General features: G+C 41.6%; 1 protein-coding gene, 1 non-coding gene and 1 pseudogene across 2 annotated transcripts; 1 reads left to right on the forward strand and 2 right to left on the reverse strand.

The window, feature by feature from the left end:
• Nucleotides 1–19,594: 19,594 nt before the first annotated feature.
• LOC140291996 (tripartite motif-containing protein 16-like) lies at nt 19,595–21,392 on the forward strand. Its single transcript, XM_072379455.1, has one exon. The coding sequence runs from the start codon at nt 19,645–19,647 to the stop codon at nt 21,325–21,327; it is 1,683 nt and encodes a 560-aa protein (XP_072235556.1). The 5' UTR covers nt 19,595–19,644; the 3' UTR covers nt 21,328–21,392.
• A 2,417-nt stretch (nt 21,393–23,809) lies between these two features.
• Nucleotides 23,810–23,928, reverse strand: LOC140298733 (5S ribosomal RNA; annotated as a pseudogene).
• A 269-nt stretch (nt 23,929–24,197) lies between these two features.
• Nucleotides 24,198–24,316, reverse strand: LOC140297823 (5S ribosomal RNA). The gene has a single exon (XR_011913524.1). It is a non-coding gene; the product is annotated as a 5S ribosomal RNA (ribosomal RNA).
• Between the last annotated feature and the right edge of the window lie 2 nt (nt 24,317–24,318).

Consider the following 24,318-nt stretch of genomic DNA (forward strand, 5'->3'; position numbering starts at 1 on the left):
CTGTCACACCTTTCCTCACTTTGCTCTCTTCTTCCCCGTTTAATTTCTCAATTGATTTTATGTACATGTGACATTATTGTGGTTATTAACTTGTGTTTCCCTGTTCCAACAGATATCCTTTGAATGGCGTTATGGTGTTTTTCCCCCCTCTTTTCCCTCTTTTCTGTCTTCTCAAACCCCAGCTGGTCGAGGCGGATGGCCACCCTTCCTGAGTCTGGTTCTGCCAGAGGTTTCTTCCTGTTAAAAGGGAGTCGTTCCTTTCCACAGTCGCCACAGGCACGCTAAGGACGGGCGATTAGACTGAAGACAAGTTTCAGTGCAATCTGTTGGTTTCCTTAGCTAGGATATTATTTTGAATTGGCTCTATATGAATGAATTGGATTATGATTACAATGAATTGAATTCCAGTTGGCTTGAATTGGACTATATTATTTAAGTGCCTTGAGATGACAATTGTTGTAATCTGGCGCTATATAAAGAAAATTGAATTGAATTGAATTGTTCAAATGGTGGTGAGGCCTCTCGTGGTAAAGGACAGACTACATACACTAAAAGAGATGACCTTGTTGATGCTGCTGTGATACAGAAAGTAAAGATGGCCAAACGCTACGCACCAGCACAACAAAACATAAGTGCTCAGCACAACAGGCTAATGTACACACTGGTGAAACTTTTGTGGCTGCATTGTCCTCATGGGTCACGCACCAGTCCGGAGAAGACGACCATCCTGGAGGCATACGAGCGGGTCCAGCACCCAATTTTAGTGGATGACCCGGTTCTCTGCAAAGCTGGCATTCCCCTACCTAAAATAAACGTCAAGACCGTGCGGGACTTCATCCAACACCAAGAGCGGCTCGTCAACATGAAGGCAACAAGACGACCATCCACCATCACAAAGATCACCTCCATCTCAGCCACAAAGATGGTCAGCTTTCACTGTGTCCAATAAATGTAGCTTCTAAAGTGGATTTCATAGCACTGCTGCATGTCTGACAGTTCATTTGGGTGGAGAAAACATACATCACAACCCTCTGAATCTGCTTTCAGTCCGACTTGAACAGTCTCTCACAGTTTCAGACACAAAATGTGTCTTTTAGTTTGAATCTCAGCTGAAATCTACAACAACTGTAGAGTGACTCATATCATTTCACCACCTGGTGTGATAAACTTACAGAAACACCTGAAGAGCAACACCTGGGATCTTTTTGGGAGAAAGGGGGATTCTCTTCATGCTAACAGAGCTGGAAATAGCTGAATGTTTTTCTTTATTGAATCTTTAAGCACTCATAGATCAATTTGATCCCAGCAGAAGTGTCGCAGGTTTACTTGGTTGCTGTAGTTTACTGAAGCAGGACTCTAAGCAGGGCCCTCCGCTAACATCCTCCTCTCCTTCAGAACCAGGGACAGGGTTGGGTTTGGGAGGTGACATCGCTCTGTACTTTAAAGAGCAGGCTTGAATAAATCAAACTTTATTTGGTGTATGATCTACTTTTCAGAGGATTTGTAAATGACTAAATAAATAACACCACTGGCTAAACCTTCAATTTAACCTGAACTAAGCAGACGTTTGACTGGTTTTGATGCGGTCAGGATCACACTCATTGGACACATACAAGATCTCATTTACTTACTTTACTTATTCATTTGCTGTTCTTAGTAACACAGGAGACAGGATGGTGAATGAAGAATTGCAGCAAACATTCTTCACAGAGGTAGTGTGGACGGGGGAAGATGATATTTACTGTTGAGGTTAATGGAGACGGCTCTGAGTTCGATGTCATGGAAACATTCCTTTCAACACCCCGACTGATTCATTATGAAACTGCTGTCTGTGCAACAGTCAGAGCAAAGGGTTCAGTGGAATAGCTCAGGCTGTTTGGTGAATGTTTTAAACGTCAGATATTCTGGGATCAAAACTTATGACTCAGTGAAGTTTCAGCTCCAACACTAAATATACAAATTAAAAAGCACTCCGAAAACATCTTCAATTGGGAAGGTGGCTTGGTGAGTTTAACAGAGACCATAACTTGTCAGTGGTGCAACAGCTGGTTCAAATCCTGCCCGTTATCTTCAGGATAATTTTACATTGAATGGAACAAAAATATTTCAATACCGAAGTGGAATGAATGTCCCACAAACTCTCCATCTTTCTATTTGCTTTACATGGTTTCAGGGGGACTGGAGCCTATCTGTCACAGAAACTCATCAACATTTGAATCCAATAACAAGTCTGAAACTAAATGAAAAACTGAAGCCCCAAATGAATGTTGACATGATGTAGGCTATGTCAAATCCAAAAGCAGTCCCTGTTTCCCTTTTTGGAACTTCTTCTTTCTCAGGACAAAGATAAATGTGAGAGGATTAAAGCCAAAAATGACCTGGGACATCTCAGCAGATCCAGGATCAGCAACATGGAGACTGAGACCCAAGAACAAACAGAGGTCAACATAACAAACTTTTTAACAATGACAGTGATGTAGAAGATATACAAAAAAATGCATGTGTATATATGAATCTACTGTGCATTTACACCCTCTTTTCTATTATAAACAGGAGGGAAATGTCATGAAGTTATACTATGACAAAAAGCAAGTACCGTGTGTGAGATGCTGCAGGGTCAAGAGACACTGTGTGCTGAGAGTCCTATCTATCTTATTTTAACTTCAGTCTAATCCTTGTTTGACTGAATGTCACATAACATTGTGTGGCCAGTGATCTCGTAGGATGGATGGATGACTTTATTAATCCCTTTGGGAGGTTGCTTCTGGGAAATTGAAATCTCCATCTCACTCAGGCTCAGCACTGTTATATACAGAAATGTACAGAATAAACAAAGTGGAAACTAAATAGCGATAGTATCAATGTTTTGTTTTTTTAACTCAGACAAATTTGTCTGCTTCTTGATATCTCATGCAGACTCCTTGCTGTGAGAATAAATGTTTGGTATTAATTGTCTCCAGCGACTCTGAGCCTCATTTTGAGAGAATTTTCTTGACAACAACACAACAGACATTTGACATAGTTTCACAGCTTGAAGTTGAGCCTTGTGCCCTTTTAGTGTTGGAACAGCCTTAACTTTCAGCTTTAGTCATGACAATCAAACAGCTGTCTGGAAAGTACAGGGAACAACTCCAAACCTTTTTAAGACTGCGTTAAAAATTTCTATGTCTTTGGGAAAGATTAGCACAAAGATTAGCACCAAACACACATTTTTTTAAAATATCTCTGTAGCAAGAACATGAAACCCATGAGAAATGTTGACATCTGACCTTAAATAAAATGCAGAACAATAAAATACAAACAAGTGCAAAGCTAGACTTTACATCAAACTGAAATGATATATTGCTTCGAAAGATGTATGTTTACAAACATACCCACAGCTGGTGCACAGCTACTTTGTGAATTTTAACTTTAAACAAAACATATATGTTCAGTGTAATAGAATAAAATATGTATCTACTTTCAAACAGATTGCTAATTAAATTCAATTCAGTTTTATTCATATAGCGCCGAATTAAAACAATGTCATCTCATGGCACTTATATTGGTCTGTCTATCAACTCACAACTGATGTCATATTTATCTTGAACGGTGGGAGATCTGTCCACAGTTAAAACAATCCCAACAAATTACAAAGCACTTTCAACGATTCTTCAAACGTGTGCTACCCACAGAACATTCAGAACAAAAGTCCTGACAAAAGAAGGTGGTAATCCAGAAAGAAGATTTTTAATCTAAGCAGGGGAAATTCTTCTGATTGGTAGTTCCTGTTGCTGCTCCCAGGTGAATGTTTTCTTATCTGCCGTAAAATATATTGTTGATTTAAACCAATAATTTATCCACAGTGTGAGTACGTTGGTGTGTCTTTAAACTAGATGATTGAGTGAAAGCTGCCCCACACTGACCACAGCTGTATGGTTTCTCTCCTGTGTGAATACGTTGGTGTGTCTTTAGATTAGCTAATTGAGTGAAACCTGCCCCACACTGACTACAACTGTATGGTTTCTCTTCTGTGTGAATACGTTGGTGTCTCTTAAGACCGGAAGATGTAGTGAAAGCTGCTCCACACTGAGTACAGCTGTATGGTTTCTCTCCTGTGTGAATATGTTGGTGTGTCTTTAGATGAGCTAATTGAGTGAAACCTGCCCCACACTGACTACAACTGTATGGTTTGTCTTCTGTGTGAATACGTTGGTGTCTCTTAAGATGGGATGATGTACTGAAGGCTGCCCCACACTGACCACAGCTGTAAGGTTTCTCTCCTGTGTGAATATGTTGGTGTGTCTTAAGACCGGAAGATGTAGTGAAAGCTGCTCCACACTGAGTACAGCTGTATGGTTTCTCTCCTGTGTGAATACGTTGGTGTGTCTTTAGATTAGATAATTCAGAGAAAGCTGCCCCACACTGACTACAGCTGTAAGGTTTCTCTCCTGTGTGAATACGTTGGTGTTTTTTAAGATCGGAAGATTTAGTGAAAGCTGCCCCACACTGACCACAACTGTGAGGTTTCTCTCCTGTGTGAATACGTTGGTGTGTCTTAAGATAGGAAGAAGATGTGAATGCTGCCCCACACTGACCACAGCTGTATGGTTTCTCTCCTGTGTGAATACGTTGGTGTCTCTTTAGACTAAACAATGTAGTGAAAGCTGTCTCACACTGACTACAGCTGTATGGTTTCTCTCCTGTGTGAATACGTTGGTGTCTCTTGAGATTGGAAGATGTAGGGAAAGCTTCCCCACACTTACTACAGCTGTATGGTTTCTCTCTTGTGTGAATACGCTGGTGTGTCTTTAGGTTAGATAATTGAGTGAAAGCTGCTCCACACTGACCACAGCTGTATGGTTTCTCTCCTGTGTGAATATGTTGGTGTGTTTTTAGATGAAATAATTGCATGAAAGCTGTCCCACACTGACTACAGCTGTATGGTTTCTCTCCTGTGTGAATACGTTGGTGTGTCTTGAGATTGGAAGATGTAGTGAAAGCTGCTCCACACTGACCACAGCTGTATGGTTTCTCTCCTGTGTGAATACGTTGGTGTTTCTTGAAATGGGAAGATGTAATGAAAGCTGCCCCACACTGACCACAGCTATATGGTTTCTTTCCAGTGTGAAGCATCTGATGATACCTCAGATGTGATGATCTTTTGAAAACTTTCCCACAGTGTTTACAGGAATGACATCTGGATCCCTCTTGGGCTATATGTTTCTGCAATGACAGAGAGGAAGAAGGATTAGATCCTTCTGAAGTTCACACAAAAGATTTCTCTAAGCTAACCAACATATTCTAACTGGACGTGTATAGACCGAGCCACAGGTCTCAATATCTCAGATCAAACATGAATGCTGAGAGTGTGTTTAGAAGTGGCCTCAGTTGTCAGCACTGTGCTCTGATGTGTTCTGCACATCCCCTTGACTGCACTCTGCAGTTCCCCACACACACACACACACACACACACACACACACACACACACACACCCCAGCGGAGTCGAGGGAGGGAGGATGTGAAAGTGTGTGTGGTGATGATGATTGGGCCTGGGACTTGCTGTCGCCTGGCCTGCCTGTGCTTCTCCCGATGGGGGGGCACTCCCCGCTGCTCGCGACTTCACCCACCTGTGGGCACGTCTTGACTCCCAGGGCACTTGGCCAGGGGTGCTGGGGCAGGCGCTGACCCACTGTGTGGCTGTCTGGGGCGCTTGGCCCTCATGGGTATTGGGTGGGGCCTCTGTCGGGGGGTTTGGGGGCGCTCGGGTTCCTGGGGCCCGGATCCGGTGCACGGCCCATGTCTGGGCGGCTGGGGCCTGGTGGGGTCGGTGGGCTGTTGCCCCAGCCCATTCATTAGCCCAGTAGGGTGATGTATTATCATGTCGTCTCAGGTCATCTATATCCACAGCTGTGTTGTATGCGATTGCCGCTACTTGTGCTTGTTTTTGTTTGTTTGTGTGTTTGTTTTTTCTCTGCTTGTCTGCTTTCAGGTGTTCCTGGTGGCGCTAAGGCTGGATTCGCAACAGAGACCAGAGTCTGTTTTTTTTTGTACAGGTGTAGCAGCTGGTTGTCTGGTTTTTGTTTCTATTTTTGTTCTGTTTCCTCTTCTTCTTTCCTTGTCCCCCGGTCCGGTTCAGTTCTATTACATGTTATATATTGTAAACAGAAATAAATAAATGGGCATCAAGGGTAGCTTTACATTTATAAAACTTCCCTTGGCAAAGCAAATCTGTTTGGCATAAAACGTATTCAGACTACAATTCTGCTGCCATAATGCTGAACAGGACAAGGGAAAAAAAAAAAAAAAAAAACTTGTAGAGGTTGGACTGAAAAAGGTTGATGACCACTGGTTTAAATGAATAAAAGTAACAGTGGTGGTAATACATGACATTCTTGACACTAACCCTTTGTTCCAGCTTACAACCCAGAGGTCTGCAGCCATTCAGCTCAACAGCTGTCAGGGAAACTTTTAACTCAACCTTCGTTTCTCTCTAAAACAACTCTTTACCCTGAGGTAGAGAGAGCTACAAACCTGTCATCTAACCATTAAAGACCCAGAAGGATTACCACCACCAGGTTTAATTCATGTAATCCAGAGACTTTAAACACAAATAATGAAGATTAGCTCCTGAACCTCTCAAATCTGAAGACTGAGAGCCAGAAAATGTCCCACAACAACAATCTGGCCACTGAGTTTCTTCCAGCAGATCATTCAGCCTGCAGCACATTTTCAGTCTAAGCACATCTGTATCAGAGAGAAGAGATGAAACCAAGAAACACTATTTCCACATTTGATGTGGTACTAGCTATTCAAATCATATAATTTTGCACATTTTACAGTGGGAGAAAGTTTAGCAGAATCAAGGAGAGGAGATGAAACCAGGAAACACTTTGCTAACACCTTTTCAACATTTCATGGAAAAGCAGAACAAGCGGACGATACACGGAGCCTTGACACTCCTCCTTGTGTCTTTGATGTCATCCACACTGACCTGAAGACCGGTGGAACCAGAGGATGAACCGGCTCTGTTCTTAGTGGAGGGGTTTGGATCCTGGTTCTGCTGCTCCATTCTGGTCCTGGTTCTCCGACTGATGGACTCTGTCTGAAACTGTCAGTACATACAATAAGATCCAGCTGTGGCATGCAGCATGTTAAATCACACCCACTTTTCTTCTTCTCCTGAAAACCTTTCTGGACAGTTTTTAACCATCTAGTCACATTTCATTAAACTTATTACTGTGGTTTTTATTTAAATCCCTGAGAACTTTAAAATGGTTCTTAAAAGACCTACTAAGGTCACAGTTCAAAATATTTGGAGCTTTTTTATCAAATTCAGAAAAAAATTTAATGATATACTCTGTAGAATGACACCCACTGTGTGCAATATCCCATGAATCTCATCTGAGTCAGTGTAACATGATCAACTTAAATCATTTTACTACATTAAGACAATGATACTGTTTGAGGAAAGGGTCCCAATATCATCCCAAAGCCTGAAGTTCAGATTTTCTCTAGTTCTAAATTTGTTCTCATTTCCAGAAGCTGTCATGGATCCAGAAAAGTAACAGAGTAATCTCAGATTTGAAACAGGTTAAACTCTGAAGCCCACGGTTCAGCACTCAGGGAGCTTCAGTCTGGACTGAGGCTTGAAACTGAGAAGATGTAATGTTTCAGTGGGGGAATGATCTAGTTCTGTGTGGCTAACAGCACGTCAGCAGCAGCTGTCTGACTGATCTGAGACACTCTGAAGAACAACATGAAGTGGACCATTCTGAGGCTGTCATTTAAATATAAAGGAGTGTTTTTCTGGCATCAGAAGTGCTCGTCCAGTGATTCATTCCAGAAAGCTGCTTTAGTGAAACCTAAAGTTTGAGATGAAGGAAACTCACAGACCTATAAAACTCTGAAATATTTTTCAACCCAAATAACCTACAGTCTCCTTTATTTGATTCTGAAAGTATCTGAATTGGTAAACATGTGTCCAGTTGAAGAGTAAAAAGTGATCTTGTGTTGTGGTCAGATCAGAGTATCAGCTCCTAAAAGTTGCACAGATCCTCCTAATAAAGATCATTTTAGCTCCATTTTAACTCCAGATGTTGGCAGGTGGACTTTATGAGTAAAGACATGTACAACCTTTTTATCATGCGGTCAGTCCTTTTTGATATGTGGATAAAAGAAAATATTGGATATGTAAAGGAAACTGAATAATGAAACTTTCATTAGACACTTCTGAAGAGGACAGTCAGACTGTCTTTTAATGGGCTTCTGAGTGTAAATCTGAGAAATCAGACACTGATGCTGAACTGTATATTTCTACTGCTCCTGTGATACTTTCCTGGATCACTGGCAAATCTATATTATAATGCTATGACTCCTCTTCAAACAACATAAACTCTTAATGTAATTAAAGTATTTATAGTGACCATAATTAAATCCCATTTTAAGATCTAATCATGAAATATGGCATAATGTGTACATTAAACACATCATATCACATGTTTTTTCTCCACATTTTGATCAAAAAGCCAAATGATACCCAGATAAGGCCGGAACGAACAATTCTAAATTGATAATCACATTTTTTAAATGACAAAAGATTTCAGAAAAACTACAGAAAGAAGTTTAGAAAACTGCAGCTTTAGTGGAAATTGTAACAAGATGGTCAAAAAATGTCCAACGAGGTGAGAAAATCGGAAGAAAAGGGTACAGAAGTATGTTTAACACACAGCTAAAAGGATAAAGCTCCATTTTATTTGTCCATCTTGCCGGCTTATTGAAATCGTTAGTTGAGGTTGTGTTTCTGGTTTCTGCTTTGAGTACAACGGTTTGCAGAGCATTAGCATTAGCATTAGCAGGACATGCTAACTGTGTATGGCAGCCAGGTTATTTAAACTTTTTTACTCTTTAGTGCATGTTCTGACTGCCCGTGTCCAGGTGCAGGAATCAAACCAATGATACAAAGCACTTTGAAGACATTTCTGCAAATGTTTGACCGCTACATGTATTCTTTTCTGGACTCACCTGCATGCAGCTTCCTGTAGTGATGTTCTGAAATGTGCTGAGGCTTCGAAGCGTGTGTGGAATAATGGAGGGGACGGTTTACTTAATTTAGGGGAGGAGCCGAAAAGGATGACGTCCGCAACCTCACTACCCGTCCCAACCACGTGACTGCTTCCGGAAGTGCTTCAGATTTTGTCAGATTTATATACCCGAGTATTGACAAGCAGAGAAACCCCCCAATCTCCATTTAAGATGTGTTTTTTTTATGGAGAGTTGCGGTCAGTTCAGGTTCAGGATACTAGAGTTTTGATAGCGTTAATATAGTTTGGAGATAGTTTGGGGAGTTAAGTGAGAGAGAGATAGTTTTGAGATTAGGGAGAGTGAGGAGAGAAGGATAGGTAAGAGGATGGAGCCAGCTAGGAAGAGGAATATTTCCCCCGTGTGAGAATATTTTGATTTGATATGTCCTGTTAAGGTAAAGCTTAATCTAACATGTATCAGATGCATTAGGTTTGCTGATCAAGAACTGTATTTTCACTGTTTCTTAATGTATTCATAGGTGAGGTGTTTACTGTGTTCCAAGGAGTTGGGGTACAATAACAACACCTCATGCATGCTAAGGCATTAACTTTCTTTGAGTAAAGTGACAGAAAAACACACACAACCTGCCATATCATATGATACTACCTTTCTGGGAGACTTTACACACAGAATACATTAAAAAATATTTCATCATACACATATGTGATAAGGGGATGAGAAGTGGGTGGGGGTGAGCTCTCAGTGTCTGTGAGAGAGAGAGAGAAGGGGGGGGGGATTGGAGACAATAAAGCAGCAGGGGGTCTCTCAAACCTGGTGTAGAAGGTGTTGAGATCATCAGCTAGTCTGGGGGAGGGGGCGACCACAGGGCTTCTACCTTTGTAGTGTCTGATGGTTCTGAGAGGACTCCACACAACTGCAGGGTCGTTGGTGCCTGAATCACGCTCCAGTCTGGCTCTATAGTCCTCTTTAGCATTTTTGATGGCCTTCTTGAGGCCCTGTCTGGCCAGCCTGAATGTGTCCATGTCACCCTCTCTGTACGCCTGCTCTTTCCGGCGCTTGAGCTCTCTGAGCTGCTTGGAGAACCAGGGCTTTTGGTTATTGTGCCTTGTGATGGTTTTGGTTGGGAGGCAGACCTGCTCACAGAAGCTGATGCAGGAACATACAGTGTCAGAAAAGCTGCCGTTGGCATCCTCAGGGCCCCTCAGTGACTCCCAGTCAGTAGACTCCATGCAGTCCTGAAGCATGTCCCTTGCCTCTGGAGTCAACCTCCTTACTGTAGTCCTGGATGGTTTGGCCCTTCTCAGTTGCTGCCTGTATGTGGGGACCATCTGTATGATGCAGTGGTCGGAGTGTCCAAGAGCAGCGTGGGGGATGGAGCGGTATGAGGGTTTTATGGTGGAGTAGAAGTGGTCCAGTGTGTTGCTGTCCTGCATGGCGCATGTCACCAGCTGTTTGGAGCTCGTCAGTTCCTGGGAGAGGTTACACGAGTTGAAATCTCTCATCACAAGAACTACAGAGTTTGGTTGAGAGGTGGAGAAAGGAGCTGCTGAATCGTTGTTGAACGTGTTCACAGATGTACTTAGTTCACTTTTCTGATCATCACGTTAAGACCAGATGTGAACAGCTCCAGGGCGCCGTTGGAACCACTGTGTGTCATTCATTACTGTAAAAACTGTGCACCATCCTTTCTACTTTTTTTATTCCAAGATCTTCTCCACTTCAGCTTTTGGCTAAATCTAAACACAGCTCACATGTCTTTGGACATTAATAACATAGATCACAGTGACATATGCAACACTTCAGATAAGCAGCTGCCCCAGTATAATTACAGATGGTTAAAATCCTTGTTATTTTATAATATTCTTTCATGAACTGTGAGAAGCATTACACAGAGGGTTCATCTCCAATGCAGGAGTTTTGGTCTGTCTGCAGCCTTTTTATTTTAATGTCAATGACCAGTTCAGCAGGTGTGTCCCTCAGAGGAGCTGGAGGCAGCTGTTCAGGGCTACTTTTTTAGAAGAAGGTTTACTGATTGGAAAGGGGGCTCCTCACGGTGACACTTTGTGGGTAAGAGCCTGAATAAGGGCAACTTCTTCTTCTTCTTGGTTCTTGAAGACGTTTCATCTCTCATCTGAAAGGATTATTCAGCTTTAAACTAGTTGGTGGGAGTATGGACTTCTAAGCATCAGAGTGGTCTTTTACACCAACACGTTGTGCTACATTCAGTTCTTCACTGGCGAGGTTTCAATCTGAAGTTCCCTTAGATCAAATATGTCCACAACCACACAGATGCAAACAAAAAAAGTATTCAGACAGAAATATTAACCACTGTAATGAGGTGTAGACTTATTTATTGACCTCCTTGCTTTGTTCACAGAAAGTTTCAAGAGTTTTTTCTCTCTCATGATCTAACTTTTCTCCGTCTGTGATATTGGCTTTTTTAGCGTGAGGTAAAAAGGATCCACAGGAGTCTGGAGGATGGACACTAATACAGGGAAATGAGAGGTATGCCTGACTGCACTGGGATGTTGTTTCCTCACCTGTGAGTCACTTTGGATCAAAGCATCTGCTAAATGACTAAATGGAAATGACATGAATGTCCATGATGACTGTACAGAAACATTCCAACAGAACTGTGTATATGAGCTATCTTTGTAGAAACTGGAAGATATCTGTAACTGGAATTATGACTTGTCCTAATTCACTTACAGATATCCGTAGTTCACATAGCGGATATCTGCAACTGAATTGTAGATATCTGTAATGACAAACCCCATACACATGAATGGCAAAAGTGACGTTTGTCCTAAAAATAAATGTAGTGTTGGATATGCCTGGGACGATAACAAGTTTTGCTTGACGATATATTGTCCCACAAATTATTGCAGAATAAACGATATTATTGTCAACATATACTGTATATCATAATAATGCACACAGTTTAAATTAAAATAAACTTTTATTTCTGTGTTTTACACCATTGTAATTTTTAAGAACGTTTAAATATCCTCAATAAAACAAGAAATAAAATGGACTCTCAGTCTCCCTTAGCACATATTCAGTCTGCCTGTTAAACATTAAAATGGCTTGCCATACAGATCCACGTTCAGCACCTTGAACATCAGCAGTGAAAGAAGAAGATCAGATGAATCTGGAGACTGCAGGAAGATCTGCTGACAGTCTGCAGACTAATGTGAGAGAATAATATTTGTGTGTTTGTTATCCAGAAGAATTCAGACAGATGATGTCATTGTGAGCTGAGCGCTGCTGGAAAGTGATATAACAGAGTGACCTAAATTAGGTGCCACAATTTGTGTGTGTGGTCATTCACAGTGTTAGCCTGATTCTTTCTTTTAGAAGCCCGAGAACAAGCTGGAGAATTCTTAAATTGTTAGTGATCACAGGTAAAGTATAGCAGCGCTGGACTCAGAGTGACAGAGCGCTCGCAGGGAATCCTGAGCCGCGATATCCAGAAATATTTCATATTTATCTTCTTCACATTTATCTCACAGAGGTTTGATTTACACGCGACCAAGTAAAATTGGCCAGTTATTGGTGACATGAGCAGGCCAACCACCATCTTTGTCATGTTCTTTGGATGATATAAACAACGTGTGTGTGTGTGAGTGTATTTTCTAGGCATTTACCTAATGTACCAGACCTATCTGACACGATAGAGAAGCTTTGTCTGACCCAGTTATTTAGTTCCGTTATGCACTCTTAAAGTCTTGGCCTTTTCAAGGACATACATTACGTAGTATGAGCAGAGTGGAAAACTACAAAATGGGAACATGGCTTATATAGAAAAATACATAATATGAATACATAATGTCTAATAATAAAGCCAGTTATAACATCATTGATCTACTGACTGACGAAATCTGATTATACTTTGATTCAGGAGGCACAGTAAGATGTGCAGTGGAGTCATTATACAACTTTGGGAGTTTAAAAGAGAAGGAGCGGCAATCCCACTTCCAAAATAATAAAACCCCTCTGAAAATGTGAAAGGTTGGGAAAGCCAGCAATTTGGTCCACTTCAAACTTTCTGTCATGACAGCTTTCTGATACCATTTCTATTTAGAATTCCTTTTTCTACTTGAAATGAGTAACAGATCCCATTTTTAGATTGAGAATGCTTCGTCATTGGAGAGCCTGCAGGACCTGATCGTACACAGCAGCACCATGCTGCAGACTGCAGGGTGTTTTAAACGTGTTGGGTCAATGGAGGAAAAGCATTCAGTTGTCACCCTCTGTGGTATTTAATTGATAGGAACCACACAGCAGTTGAAAGTAGTGTATTGTATTGCTTTTGCCTCGAGAGAGTTAAGGGTAAAACATGTGACTGCCTGTTACTTAACTCTGCTCTTAAACATCTAATATCCAGAGAGATCCAACAGTACACAAGTTTATGCATCTGCCACATATCCAAAATGTTTCCGGGGATATACGGGAAGATCTAATCTGTAACATATCTAGGATACCCTCTATGTATACATCTATAGCAAATCCTAGTATTGGATATTGTTATAATTGCCTTTGTTCTTAGACATTATGTATTCATATTCTGTATTTTACTAAAAAACCTATGTTCCTAGCTGGTACTTTTACACTCTGCTCATACTACACAATCGATGACCTTAGATAGTCCAAGACCTTAGGATGACAGCAAGACAAAACAACTGGGTCAGACAAAACATCTCTATTGGAGTAGATAGGTCTGGTACATTAGATACACGCCTAAAACAGCACTAAGACCCATTATTTATCACATCCAAAGAACACGAGGAGGACAGTACAACCTCTGTGAGATAAAGCTGAATATAAATATGGAATGCTTCTTGATATCGGGGCTCGGCCTGATGGATTTCCTGCGAGAGCTCTGTCACTCCGAGTCCAGCGCTGCAATATACTTTACATATGACCACTAATAAATACTTTGTCATCCCCATAGACTGACTCATCACTATCCTGTAAGTGACACAAATACAGGACATTAAACATTATTCCACTTTCCCTGACTGGAAAACATCAGTGTCACATCCACATCCATCTCTACATTTTTAAAAAGATTGTAAAACCACAAACATAACACGACTGAATGGATCCTAAAGTGATGTCTGACAATGATAATCGCAATTTTAAAGTAGATCAAACTTTTAATTAAATACCCTTTGCAAACAACTTAAGTGTACATTTCTTCACATGTGGCTCCATATATACATCCATGGATAAAACTGCAGTGATGCATGAGCAACTATCTACTTCATGAGTTCCAATATTTTTTGCTTTTCACAGAAAGACAAGTTACATGAAGCCGGCATCCTGACGATGTGCTGTTGTTTTTCATGAGATGAGATGAGATACTTTACTGTCTTTGTGTGAACACTCATTGTACCCGGTTACGGTGTATTCCGTCCTCAGTCATTGCAATCTTGGGTGCTTGAATAGAAAGTAATTGACAACTTGCTTTTGGAAGATATTTCAGCTTTCTTCTGAATGGGCTGTTCAAATGCTAAATCCACACGTGGGGCGTTCAAGGCTTAGAAGCTGTTGTTTTTAACATTCATGCAGTAGATATTATAACAGTCATTGTCTCAGTTGTATCACTGACACATAGACCATCCTGTTGGTCGTCTGGAACTACCGACCACATGAATGAGGAATGAAATAGCCTATTCATATGAGAGCTGAAACAATCAGGCACTTAGAACAACTGTTGCATAATATTCAGCTTACCTCTTTTTCATCACTTTCAAGAGCAGCTGTGGTTTCCTTGTTTCCTCTTCCATTCTTTTGTTTAATTTCACACTTTTCCTTACTAAGTGCATTTTATGAGTAAATGATACTTGCAACTATAGGAAAATGAAGGTATTAACATGGTCATTACATTAATACTAAGACTTACACTTCTATTTTAATACTAAAGCTTATACTTGTATCTTAGCATACATTCTACTTCTTTCTGCCACAAAGTACTAATAGTTAGTTTATCTTGATCCAAGTATGGAATAATGTCAAGTCATTCGCTCATGCTTACTTTTAATTTAGCAGAATACTAATCATATAGTACTGGAGTTTAAAAGTTTACAGTAAATGATATGTGTGCTCAATTGCATTACATTTATGTACCTTAAAGACATCCCTTTGCAAAATGTAGTATAGCTGAAGTTTATTTAATTAAGTATGTTATTAGTATAAGTATAGCAAGTATACTATGGACCATGTACTTGTAGTGAACTAGAAAGTATACTGACTCAATACTTCTTCAGACTAAACTTGAACATTCTTAAGTTTACAAAAGTGTACCCAAAGTATGAATCCCCCCCAAAAAAGTCTAACATACCACTATCTGCCTCCCATTGTTGTGTAAAGAAGCCTAATTTTTGAGCTGTGTCCCTGCCAGCACCCCACCCCCACACAAAGGAAATTCTGCAGGCCAGCAACTCTGATGTGCTCCTCTGTAAGAATCACTGGCCATAAAAGGCACATTTGCTATTTTTCCACAATAACATTTGTAACAAAATCTGTGCTGGCATTTGACAAAGGCATAAGACAAATTGTGTTATCTGAGAAATAGCCTCTTTCAAGTTGACTATGTGGGTTTGATTATAGTTGATGTGCCCTTTTGTAAGACTCAATGGGCTTCATACAATTTAGATTCGATGAAGGAAGGGAGAGGAAGGGAGTGTCGTAAAAGGTGTGAATGTTGTGGGCGAGAAACAATCATAAATAGGGAATGCCTGGCACACAGACCCAGACTTCACGATGTCACAACCAAGGCAACCAAGAGGGATCAGTGCTCAGGAGGCTTTAGCAGTTCTACAGAGCACGTCGGACTGTGAATCTAATGGTGGAGATTTGCATTTCAGAATGAAAACGTTGTCACAGATTCGTCAAGTGATGAGGATGCGACTTCTCTTGCACCAATAAATCCTCCCCTCCAAAGACACACCAGGAGACGGGTGATCAATTATGTGATTGAGCAGGACAGTCCAGACACAGAGGCCATGTCAGATGAGGAGGAAGACACGTGGCATGTAAATCCCCCTTGTAATAAAAAACAAAAAGTTGCAGATGTGGGCATAACACCTGGATCCACAGAAAAGGCGAAAGATGGCACTATGTGGTTCCACCGCAAAGTTGGAGACTTTTCTGCTCATGAAACTTCACAGATGGCATTTGATGGATCTGGAGGGCCAACAGAGTTTTCAACAAACAAAATCACGAGTCGCCTTCAAAGCTTCCTGTGTTTGTTGGATATCAGCATGTTGTTGACCATCAGAGACTGCACAATCCAGGAGGGCTGTAGAACAAAACCCAGCTGGCAGATGAGTGTCTTCGAGCGGATGGCGTTCCTCGCAATCTTTTTTCACAGGGCTGCCAAGGGCTACATTGGTGCCATGCGACTCATGTGGTCCAGTAGATTCAGAAACCCAGATGTCAAAGCCATAATGCCCCGTAACCGCTTTATTTCAAGAAAGCGGTACCTTCGCTTCGACAACAAGGACACCCGCAAGGAGTGCATACAAACGGACAAATTTGCAGCAATTTCAGACATCTGGCAGCGGTTTGTTCAGAAATGTGTGTCGTCCTACAGTCCAGGGCAGCATGTTACCGTGGATGAGCAGTTATTTCCTTCAAAGGTTCGTTGTCCCTTTCTGCAGTACACTGCATCAAAGCCTGACAAGTTTGGATTCAAGTTTTGGATTGTAATAGATCTGGACACAAAATACATGTGTAATGCCATCCCTTACTTAGGGAAAGATCCCACTCGTCCGACGGGAGAGAGGCTGTCAGAGAATGTTGTTTTGAAATTGATGGAACCATTTATGGACCAGGGAAGGACTGTAACTATGGACAATTTCTTTACCTCTCTGTCTTTGGCTAACAGGCTTCTTCAACGAAAAACAACTCTGCTTGGCACCATCAACAAAAATCGTTGGGAGTTACCAGCAACTGCAAAGGAAACCTTGGGGCGCCAGTTGTACTCCACACAGGTGTTCACATCTGGAAGTGCTTTGCTGACGGTGTTTGCAACAAAAAATTTGTTTGTCTTTTGAGCACCATGCATCAGAAAGTGGAAATTGTGGACACCCAAAAACAAAAAACAAACACTTTTGTTGATTACACCCATTTCAAAGGCGTTGATATCATGGGCCAGAAATCACGCAACCACTCGGTGCGTGCAGGAACACAGAGATGGCCCATGGCTGTGTTTTACAATCTGCTTGACATGGCTGTCACAAATGCACAGGTCTTGTACACAGCATGTACAGGATCCAAAGAACGTTGCCAACTGTTCATGCTGGAGCTTGCAGAGGAACTTCAAAACAGGCTTTTGCAGGAAAAGGGGAAGAACACAAACAGCAGCTTCGCGAGATGAGTTTCTCAGAAGAAAAAGACACAGTGCCAGGTGCACATACTCTGCAATAATAACAGAAGCACCGAACTTTGTGTACGCTGCCGCAGATACACCTGTGGCAAATGTAGGAAAGACTCACCATGGGAATGTGGAAACTGCTAGATGGGACAACTGTATGCTACATTTCTGTGCTTTGTATAGCCTTCATATGTAGTGAGCCTACTTTTCTTAGTGTGAAATAAACATTTATATATAAGTTATATCGTCTGTTTGTAGTTTTTCCAAGCTGAAATTGGAATTTTTGGGGCACTAATTCCAGTCCTTTGTCCTCTCACATTGTGAGCTTGGCAGAGTAAATTGTCATTGAAATTGAGGTTTACCTACAACCAAATTACCGTTCATGAATGATTTAGTATGTCCCTTCCTAAAATAACAGACCATTATTAAAACAAGTGTTATGACAAATAGAAATCATCTCACAAAATAAGGTGAATGTGAACATCTGTTAGTTGGCTAAATGAAATATAAATATGAAAAAGGGTCTGTCTTTGTACAGTCTGTGTACAACAGACATAACTCAACACACAGTATGTTGGGCTGATCAGAGTTCATTCAAACAGCAGTTTGGCCTTTGTCATTACAGGCAGCAACCTCAGTGGGGGGTGGAGTGGCTAATCACAATACAATGGAGACAGTTAGCACCTTGAGAGGAATACACAATTTTTGCAGAGGGGAGGGGATGCAGCAGAAGTGAAAATCTCTGGGCCAAACGTAATTTCCGGCAGTTGCTTTTTCAGGTCTTAACGGCTGTACACGGCGAAGAAGCTCGTCAAATCGGCCCGTTGATATTCAAAAGTATCAAAAGTGCACTTGTTCAGGTCCCTCAGTGTGTGAACGTAGTGACGCAAACGTCTTTTCTGTCGCCTGCGCTTCAACATTTGCAATATAAGCATTTGTTCTTCAGTATTGATTAGCTCCAACTACAAATACAGCTGCTCCACCTCTATTGCCATAGTTTACTGTTGTTAACTGTGACCGGAAGAAAAAGCAAGGATTCAGCTATAACCCCTGAAACCACACAAACACAGCCACACACCCCTAGCAGCATGGTGAATTGCAGAGAAACACGGTCCCTCAATGCAGAACTTTGAATGCTCAATGACGGCGTCACACCCAATACTGTCGACGTGACGCAGAAACATAAAGTACATGAAATGTTATCTGAGCAACACAGAAATCTCTGATCACACTAATCTGCTCAGCTGGGTTTTCTCACTTCTGAACAGATGTTTGCTGTGAAGCGTTTTGTTGTTTCCTGCCAACTTAAAAAGGCTGAAAAAGAAGTCATTCTGCTGTTTTATGCTGTTTGTGTTTTCAGTGTGGACAAGAGTGGACAAAACACCACAGGAACTCCATCTTAAGATGCAGCTTCTTTTCTACACAGAGACAACGAGACAAAGAGGGTTTCTATCAGGCTCAGCCTGAAGACACCAGTCAGCATACAGAGCTCGATAGATAGATTATGATCAAACATGTCTGATGCAGTCTTAAGAAACCTTTAATCGGTAATATCTACATGTGAGTTAAGAGCTAATATTGGACTCTTCTCTGGACTCTGGTCCAGCCAGCCAGGAGTACAGAAAGTTTGCAGGTTAGGGGTCAGCTTTAGTTTTCAGGCAGCTCAACTCTGCAGGTTTTTACCTCTTCTGAAGTCCAACAGCCGTATGAGAGCTCATGTTTCATGTCACGCACTTGAATGCATCAGTCTGAAGATTCAGGAGAGAATTTCAGCAGAAGATCATGATTTATGAATTTCAAGCTGCTGCAGAGCAGGGCTGATTATATAAATATAAATGAAAAGCATGAAAATACTAAGAAACAGCAACATTTACATTTCCTGTACTGCTGCCTGCTAAAAGTATCGGACAATGTTGATCTGATAGAAACCAATTTTCTTCATGTTGAACTTTCAGTGGAAGGTTAATGAATTTATCTTTCCCTTCAACAGAGAACAAATAAGAATTCAACAACCCCTTGAACAATCCTGCCTGGATTGAGGTGAAACCAGCACTGTTCTCTTGTTCCCTCCCCAAACTGATCTAAAGGTGGGAGGATGTGTGAAACCATTGTGTGATAGTAGAGGAGCTCTTAAGTGAAGATCAGCTGATCAGCTGCAACAAAAGGAGGTGGAATTAGTTTTGTATCACAGCACAGACGGTGTTTCTGCTCTGAGAGTCACACACTGCTCTGCCAAATGGAGGAAATGGCTGAAAAAAGTGTTAAACTGGACCTGGAAACCTTCTCTTGTTCGATCTGTCTGGATCTACTGAAGGATCCGGTGACTATTCCCTGTGGACACAGCTACTGCATGAACTGTATTAAAGGCTACTGGAATGGAAAGAATAAGAAGGGAATTCACAGATGCCCTCAATGCAGGAAAACTTTCACACCGAGGCCTGTCCTGGAGAAAAGCACCATGTTAGCTGATTTAGTGAAGCAGCTGAAGAAGACTGGAGTCCAAGCTGCTCCTGCTGATCTCTGCCATGCTGGACCTGAAGATGTGGCCTGTGATTTCTGCTCTGGAAGAAAACTGAAAGCCATCAAGTCCTGTTTATTCTGTCTGGTCTCTTACTGTGAGAAACACCTTCAGCCTCATTATGATGTGACTCCATTCAAGAAACACAAGCTGGTGGAGCCCTCCAAGAGCCTCCAGGAGAACATCTGCTGTCGTCATGATGAGGTGATGAAGATGTTCTGCCGTACTGATCAGAAGTCTATCTGTTATCTCTGCCCTGTGGATGATCATAAAGGCCACGACACAGTGTCAGCTGCAGCAGAAAGGACTGAGAGGCAGAGAGAGCTGGAGGGGAGTCGACAACAAATCCAGCAGAGAATCCAGGACAGAGAGAAAGATGTGAAGCTGCTTCAACAGGAGGTGGAGGCCATCAATCAGTCTGCTGATAAAACAGTGGAGGACAGTGAGAACATCTTCACCGAGCTGATCCGTCTCATCCACAAAAGAAGCTCTGATGTGAAGCAGCAGCTCAGATCCCAGCAGCAAACTGAAGTGAGTCGAGTCAAAGAGCTTCAGGAGAAGCTGGAGCAGGAGATCACTGAGCTGAAGAGGAAAGATGCTGAGCTGAAGCAGCTCTCACACACAGAGGATCACAACCAGTTTCTACACAACTACCCCTCAGTGTCAGCACTCAGTGAGTCTACACACTCATCCAGCATCAATACCCGTCCTCTGAGGTACTTTGAGGATGTGACAGCAGCTGCGTCAGAGCTCAGAGAGAAACTACAGGACATTCTGAGAGAGAAATGGACAAACAGCTCACTGACAGTCACTGAAGTGGATGTTTTACTGCCACAACCAGAACCAGAGCCAAAGAGCAGAGCTGCCTTCTTAAGATATTCATGTGACATCACACTGGATCCAAACACAGCAAACACATATCTGTTAGTGTCAGAGGGGAACAGAAAAGTGACAGTAATGAGACAACCTCAGTCTTATTCTGCCCATCCAGACAGATTCACGGAATGGTGTCAGGTCCTGAGCAGAGAGAGTCTGACTGGACGCTGTTACTGGGAGGTGGAGAGGAGAGGGGGAGGAGCTGATGTAGCAGTCGCATACAAGAACATCAGCAGAACAGGGAATGAATGTGGATTTGGACATAATGACAAATCTTGGGCATTAAAATGTTACCAAAACAGTTTTGAATTTTGGTCCAACAAGATGAAAGCCTCCATCTCAGGTCCTCAGTCCTCCAGAGTAGGAGTGTACCTGGATCACAGAGCAGGTATTCTGTCCTTCTACAGCGTCTCTGAAGCCATGACTCTCCTCCACAGAGTCCAGACCACATTCACTCAGCCGCTCTATGCTGGAGTTAGGATTGGATGGACTGGAGCCACAGCTGAGCTGTGTGAAGTGAAATAAAGGTATTCAGTCAGTTTGTTGCTGAGAGTTCATTGCTGTGATGTCTCTGCGCTGCTGTTCTGTTGTTTATTTTCTGCTTTTTCCTGTTTGTGCAGGCATGGAGGATATCGCTGCTAATGCTGAGTTTTATTCACAGAAAGATTTCTCCACATGAACATCTAAACTTCTCTGAGCTCTGAATGTTAGTTGAATCCTTGTGTTGATGTGTTTGTATGTTGTTGTTTCTCTTCCACTTCATGGAGCCAAACAGAGAAATCAGCAGACCTTCCTTTATCACAGATTCTTTTCACATCTCATCACTTTGTAAATGTGAAAATAATTCTGCAGTTAAACTTACTTTGATCTGTTTCAGAGATCAAATGTTGCTGCTGCTTTGAAAACTCTCAGTAATGATCTACTTGGTAACCCAGAAACTAAATGTTCTGATTCTGGATGTTTTTTCTGGAAATAATAAATTGTGGATTCATCCTGATCATGAATTGTGTTTCTGTGAAAATGGGAGTGAGGCTGTCACACCACCAGCATCCCTCATGGTGGCAACACACGGCGGCAACAAGTAACTGCTTTGTTTCAGAGATATTTGTTGAAAGCCATCTGTGGCTGGAAGAGTTGCTTTGGTTCAGGATCATATTCTGGGTTTCACCTGTTTGCTCACAAACGCTTCAAACTTGTTTCTGAATGTGTTCTGAGATGTTGGAAGAAACTCCGAAAACAAAAAGAACAACATGAAACCTCAAAGTGATTCAAATCAAAGCTAAATGTAACAATATTATATGATGTCAGTCATTACAGGAGATGTCATTTGTTCTCAGAGACAAGAAGTGGAAGAAGAATTCTTGGACATAAGTTACAGAATCAGAACCACAGAGATTTTGTTTCATGTAAAAACTGTAGATTTACTTTTGATTTTACTCAAATTACAAAAACATTCATATGAAAACATATTTGAATGTAAAAAATAGAATAAATGAGGCAGAATGGCACACTTTGGAATAAAGTGTTATGGAATGATTAAAGGTGATGTGTGTGATCTTACATCATATTCTATGATCTGATTCTATTCTTTCTAATATTTTTTAGTATTAGTCTGAATGTGCTGAAGTTATCAGATGAATGTAGTGGACTAAAAGGTACAACAGAGTCTCTGAATGTGGTGGAGCACAAATAGAAAGTAGCACAAGCTAAAAATACTGAAAACATTGTAATTATGTTCAGTATATTTAGTCACTTTCTGCTGCTGCCAGTGATGGACTTTTCAAAGAAATCTGACTCAGCTCTGATCATTAATGAGAATATGATGAAGAAAGGATCATGTCATCCAAATGAATGAAAAGGTTTTGTGGTGGGGCTGAGAACTGTTTAACTCTCATTGTTCTGTTCCACGTATTGTTTAAGGATCGTCACAGGTACGAGTTTGGGTGGAGCGGGTCAGAGTAAAGTGGAGTTTCCAGCAGACTCCTCAGTTTCAGTCGGGTTTGGAGACCACAGATGGAGAGGTGACTGCGCGGTTTGGTCTGCCACTTATTGATAAAGTTAAAGTTTACAAAAAAACAAACAATAACAGGAAGAAGTTCCCTGAAAGCAGCATCAGTGTTACAGGTTGTGAGTCCTGTGAACAAACTGACACAGTGTGATATTACAGATGTTTAAATCTCTCTTTTCTCATGTCGTCCTGCAGGTTCACAGCTGAAATCTGAAAACTAACACAAGAGGATGCCTTCATCCTGCTCACAGGGATGTAGAGGAGGTTAAAGCTCCTGCTCTGTTCATTCAGACTGAACTCGGCCTGTGTGCGGTCTCTCTTGACTCGCTAACAGTAAACGTGTCGTTAGCCAGTTAGCTAAGCATGTGTGCAACAGGAATGATTTAAGTTAAATAAAACAACTGAAAGGACGGTGATGTTACCATCCATCCCCCATGATTTCAGACGTTAACTCAACCCCAAACTTGGACAAACTCCTTCACCACAGTAATGCCTCTACATCCTGATGAGGGACATTAAAAACAAACGTTTCTAACAATTTCTATCTAAACTATAAATAATTGGAGGAATTTTTCAACAGTGACAGTTAAGGAGTGTCATCAGGTGAATGAGATCAGCTCAGGAATGAAAACACAGTTTACACTAAATACAGTCTGTGGTTTACACAAGCCTCAGTGAAAATAAATACAATTATTATTCAGAATATCTTGGTGGTTTACATTGTTGCACATATTTTCAACACAGTCATCATGTGCTATGAAAAGCTGAATGTCAGAAATAAACTGAAATGATGGAGAGTATTCATAAGAGCAACTGGACTTCTTTTTTGATCTTGAAGATGTTGAATTTTGATGGGACAGCAGCTTCCTCTTTGGTTTTTGTAGAGAAGTACAGTAGAACAACCGGATTTAACCGAGTACTAACCAGGCCCGACCCTGCTTAACTTCACAGGGTGATCAGAAATTGCAACAAAAGACAGGTGGTGCAGATAAGAGAAAAAGCTTACAGCACCTGGTATTCCCAAGCAGTCTGCCATCCAAGTACTAACCAGGCCCAACCCTGCTTGGCTTCCAAGATCAGACGAGGTCAGGCATTTTCAGGGTGGTGTGGCCGTAAGCAACAATGTCTGTCACAAATGTGCATTATATAGGTACTGGAATCATACGGTTACTCTATGTAACCAGATAATTGCCGAGAAAGGCTGATATGTAGTGGGCACATCTTCATCCCTGATGTGATTATTACCTGCAGTTGAAACTGAGACTCTCAGATCACTTTGTGTCTGCCAACAAAGCAGCAGCAGCTGAAGATGACCAACTTCCTCATGTGTCACAGGGTGATCAGACGTTGCAACAAAAGACATGCAGGTGGTAGAGAGAAGAGAAAAAGCTTACAGCACCTGGTATTCCCAAACAGTCTCCCATCCAAGTACTAACCAGGCCCAACCCTGCTTGGCTTCCGAGATCAGACGAGGTCAGGCATATTCAGGGTGGTGTGGCCGTAAGCAA

The sequence above is a fragment of the Leuresthes tenuis genome, unplaced genomic scaffold (assembly GCF_036924035.1).
Source record: "Leuresthes tenuis unplaced genomic scaffold, fLeuTen1.0.hap1 SCAF_1, whole genome shotgun sequence".
Lineage (NCBI taxonomy): Eukaryota > Metazoa > Chordata > Actinopteri > Atheriniformes > Atherinopsidae > Leuresthes > Leuresthes tenuis.

Bases quoted from the DNA above. Each gene is read 5' to 3' on its own strand.
- LOC140291996 (XM_072379455.1), top strand. From the start codon at position 19,645: ATGGAGGAAATGGCTGAAAAAAGTGTTAAACTGGACCTGGAAACCTTC.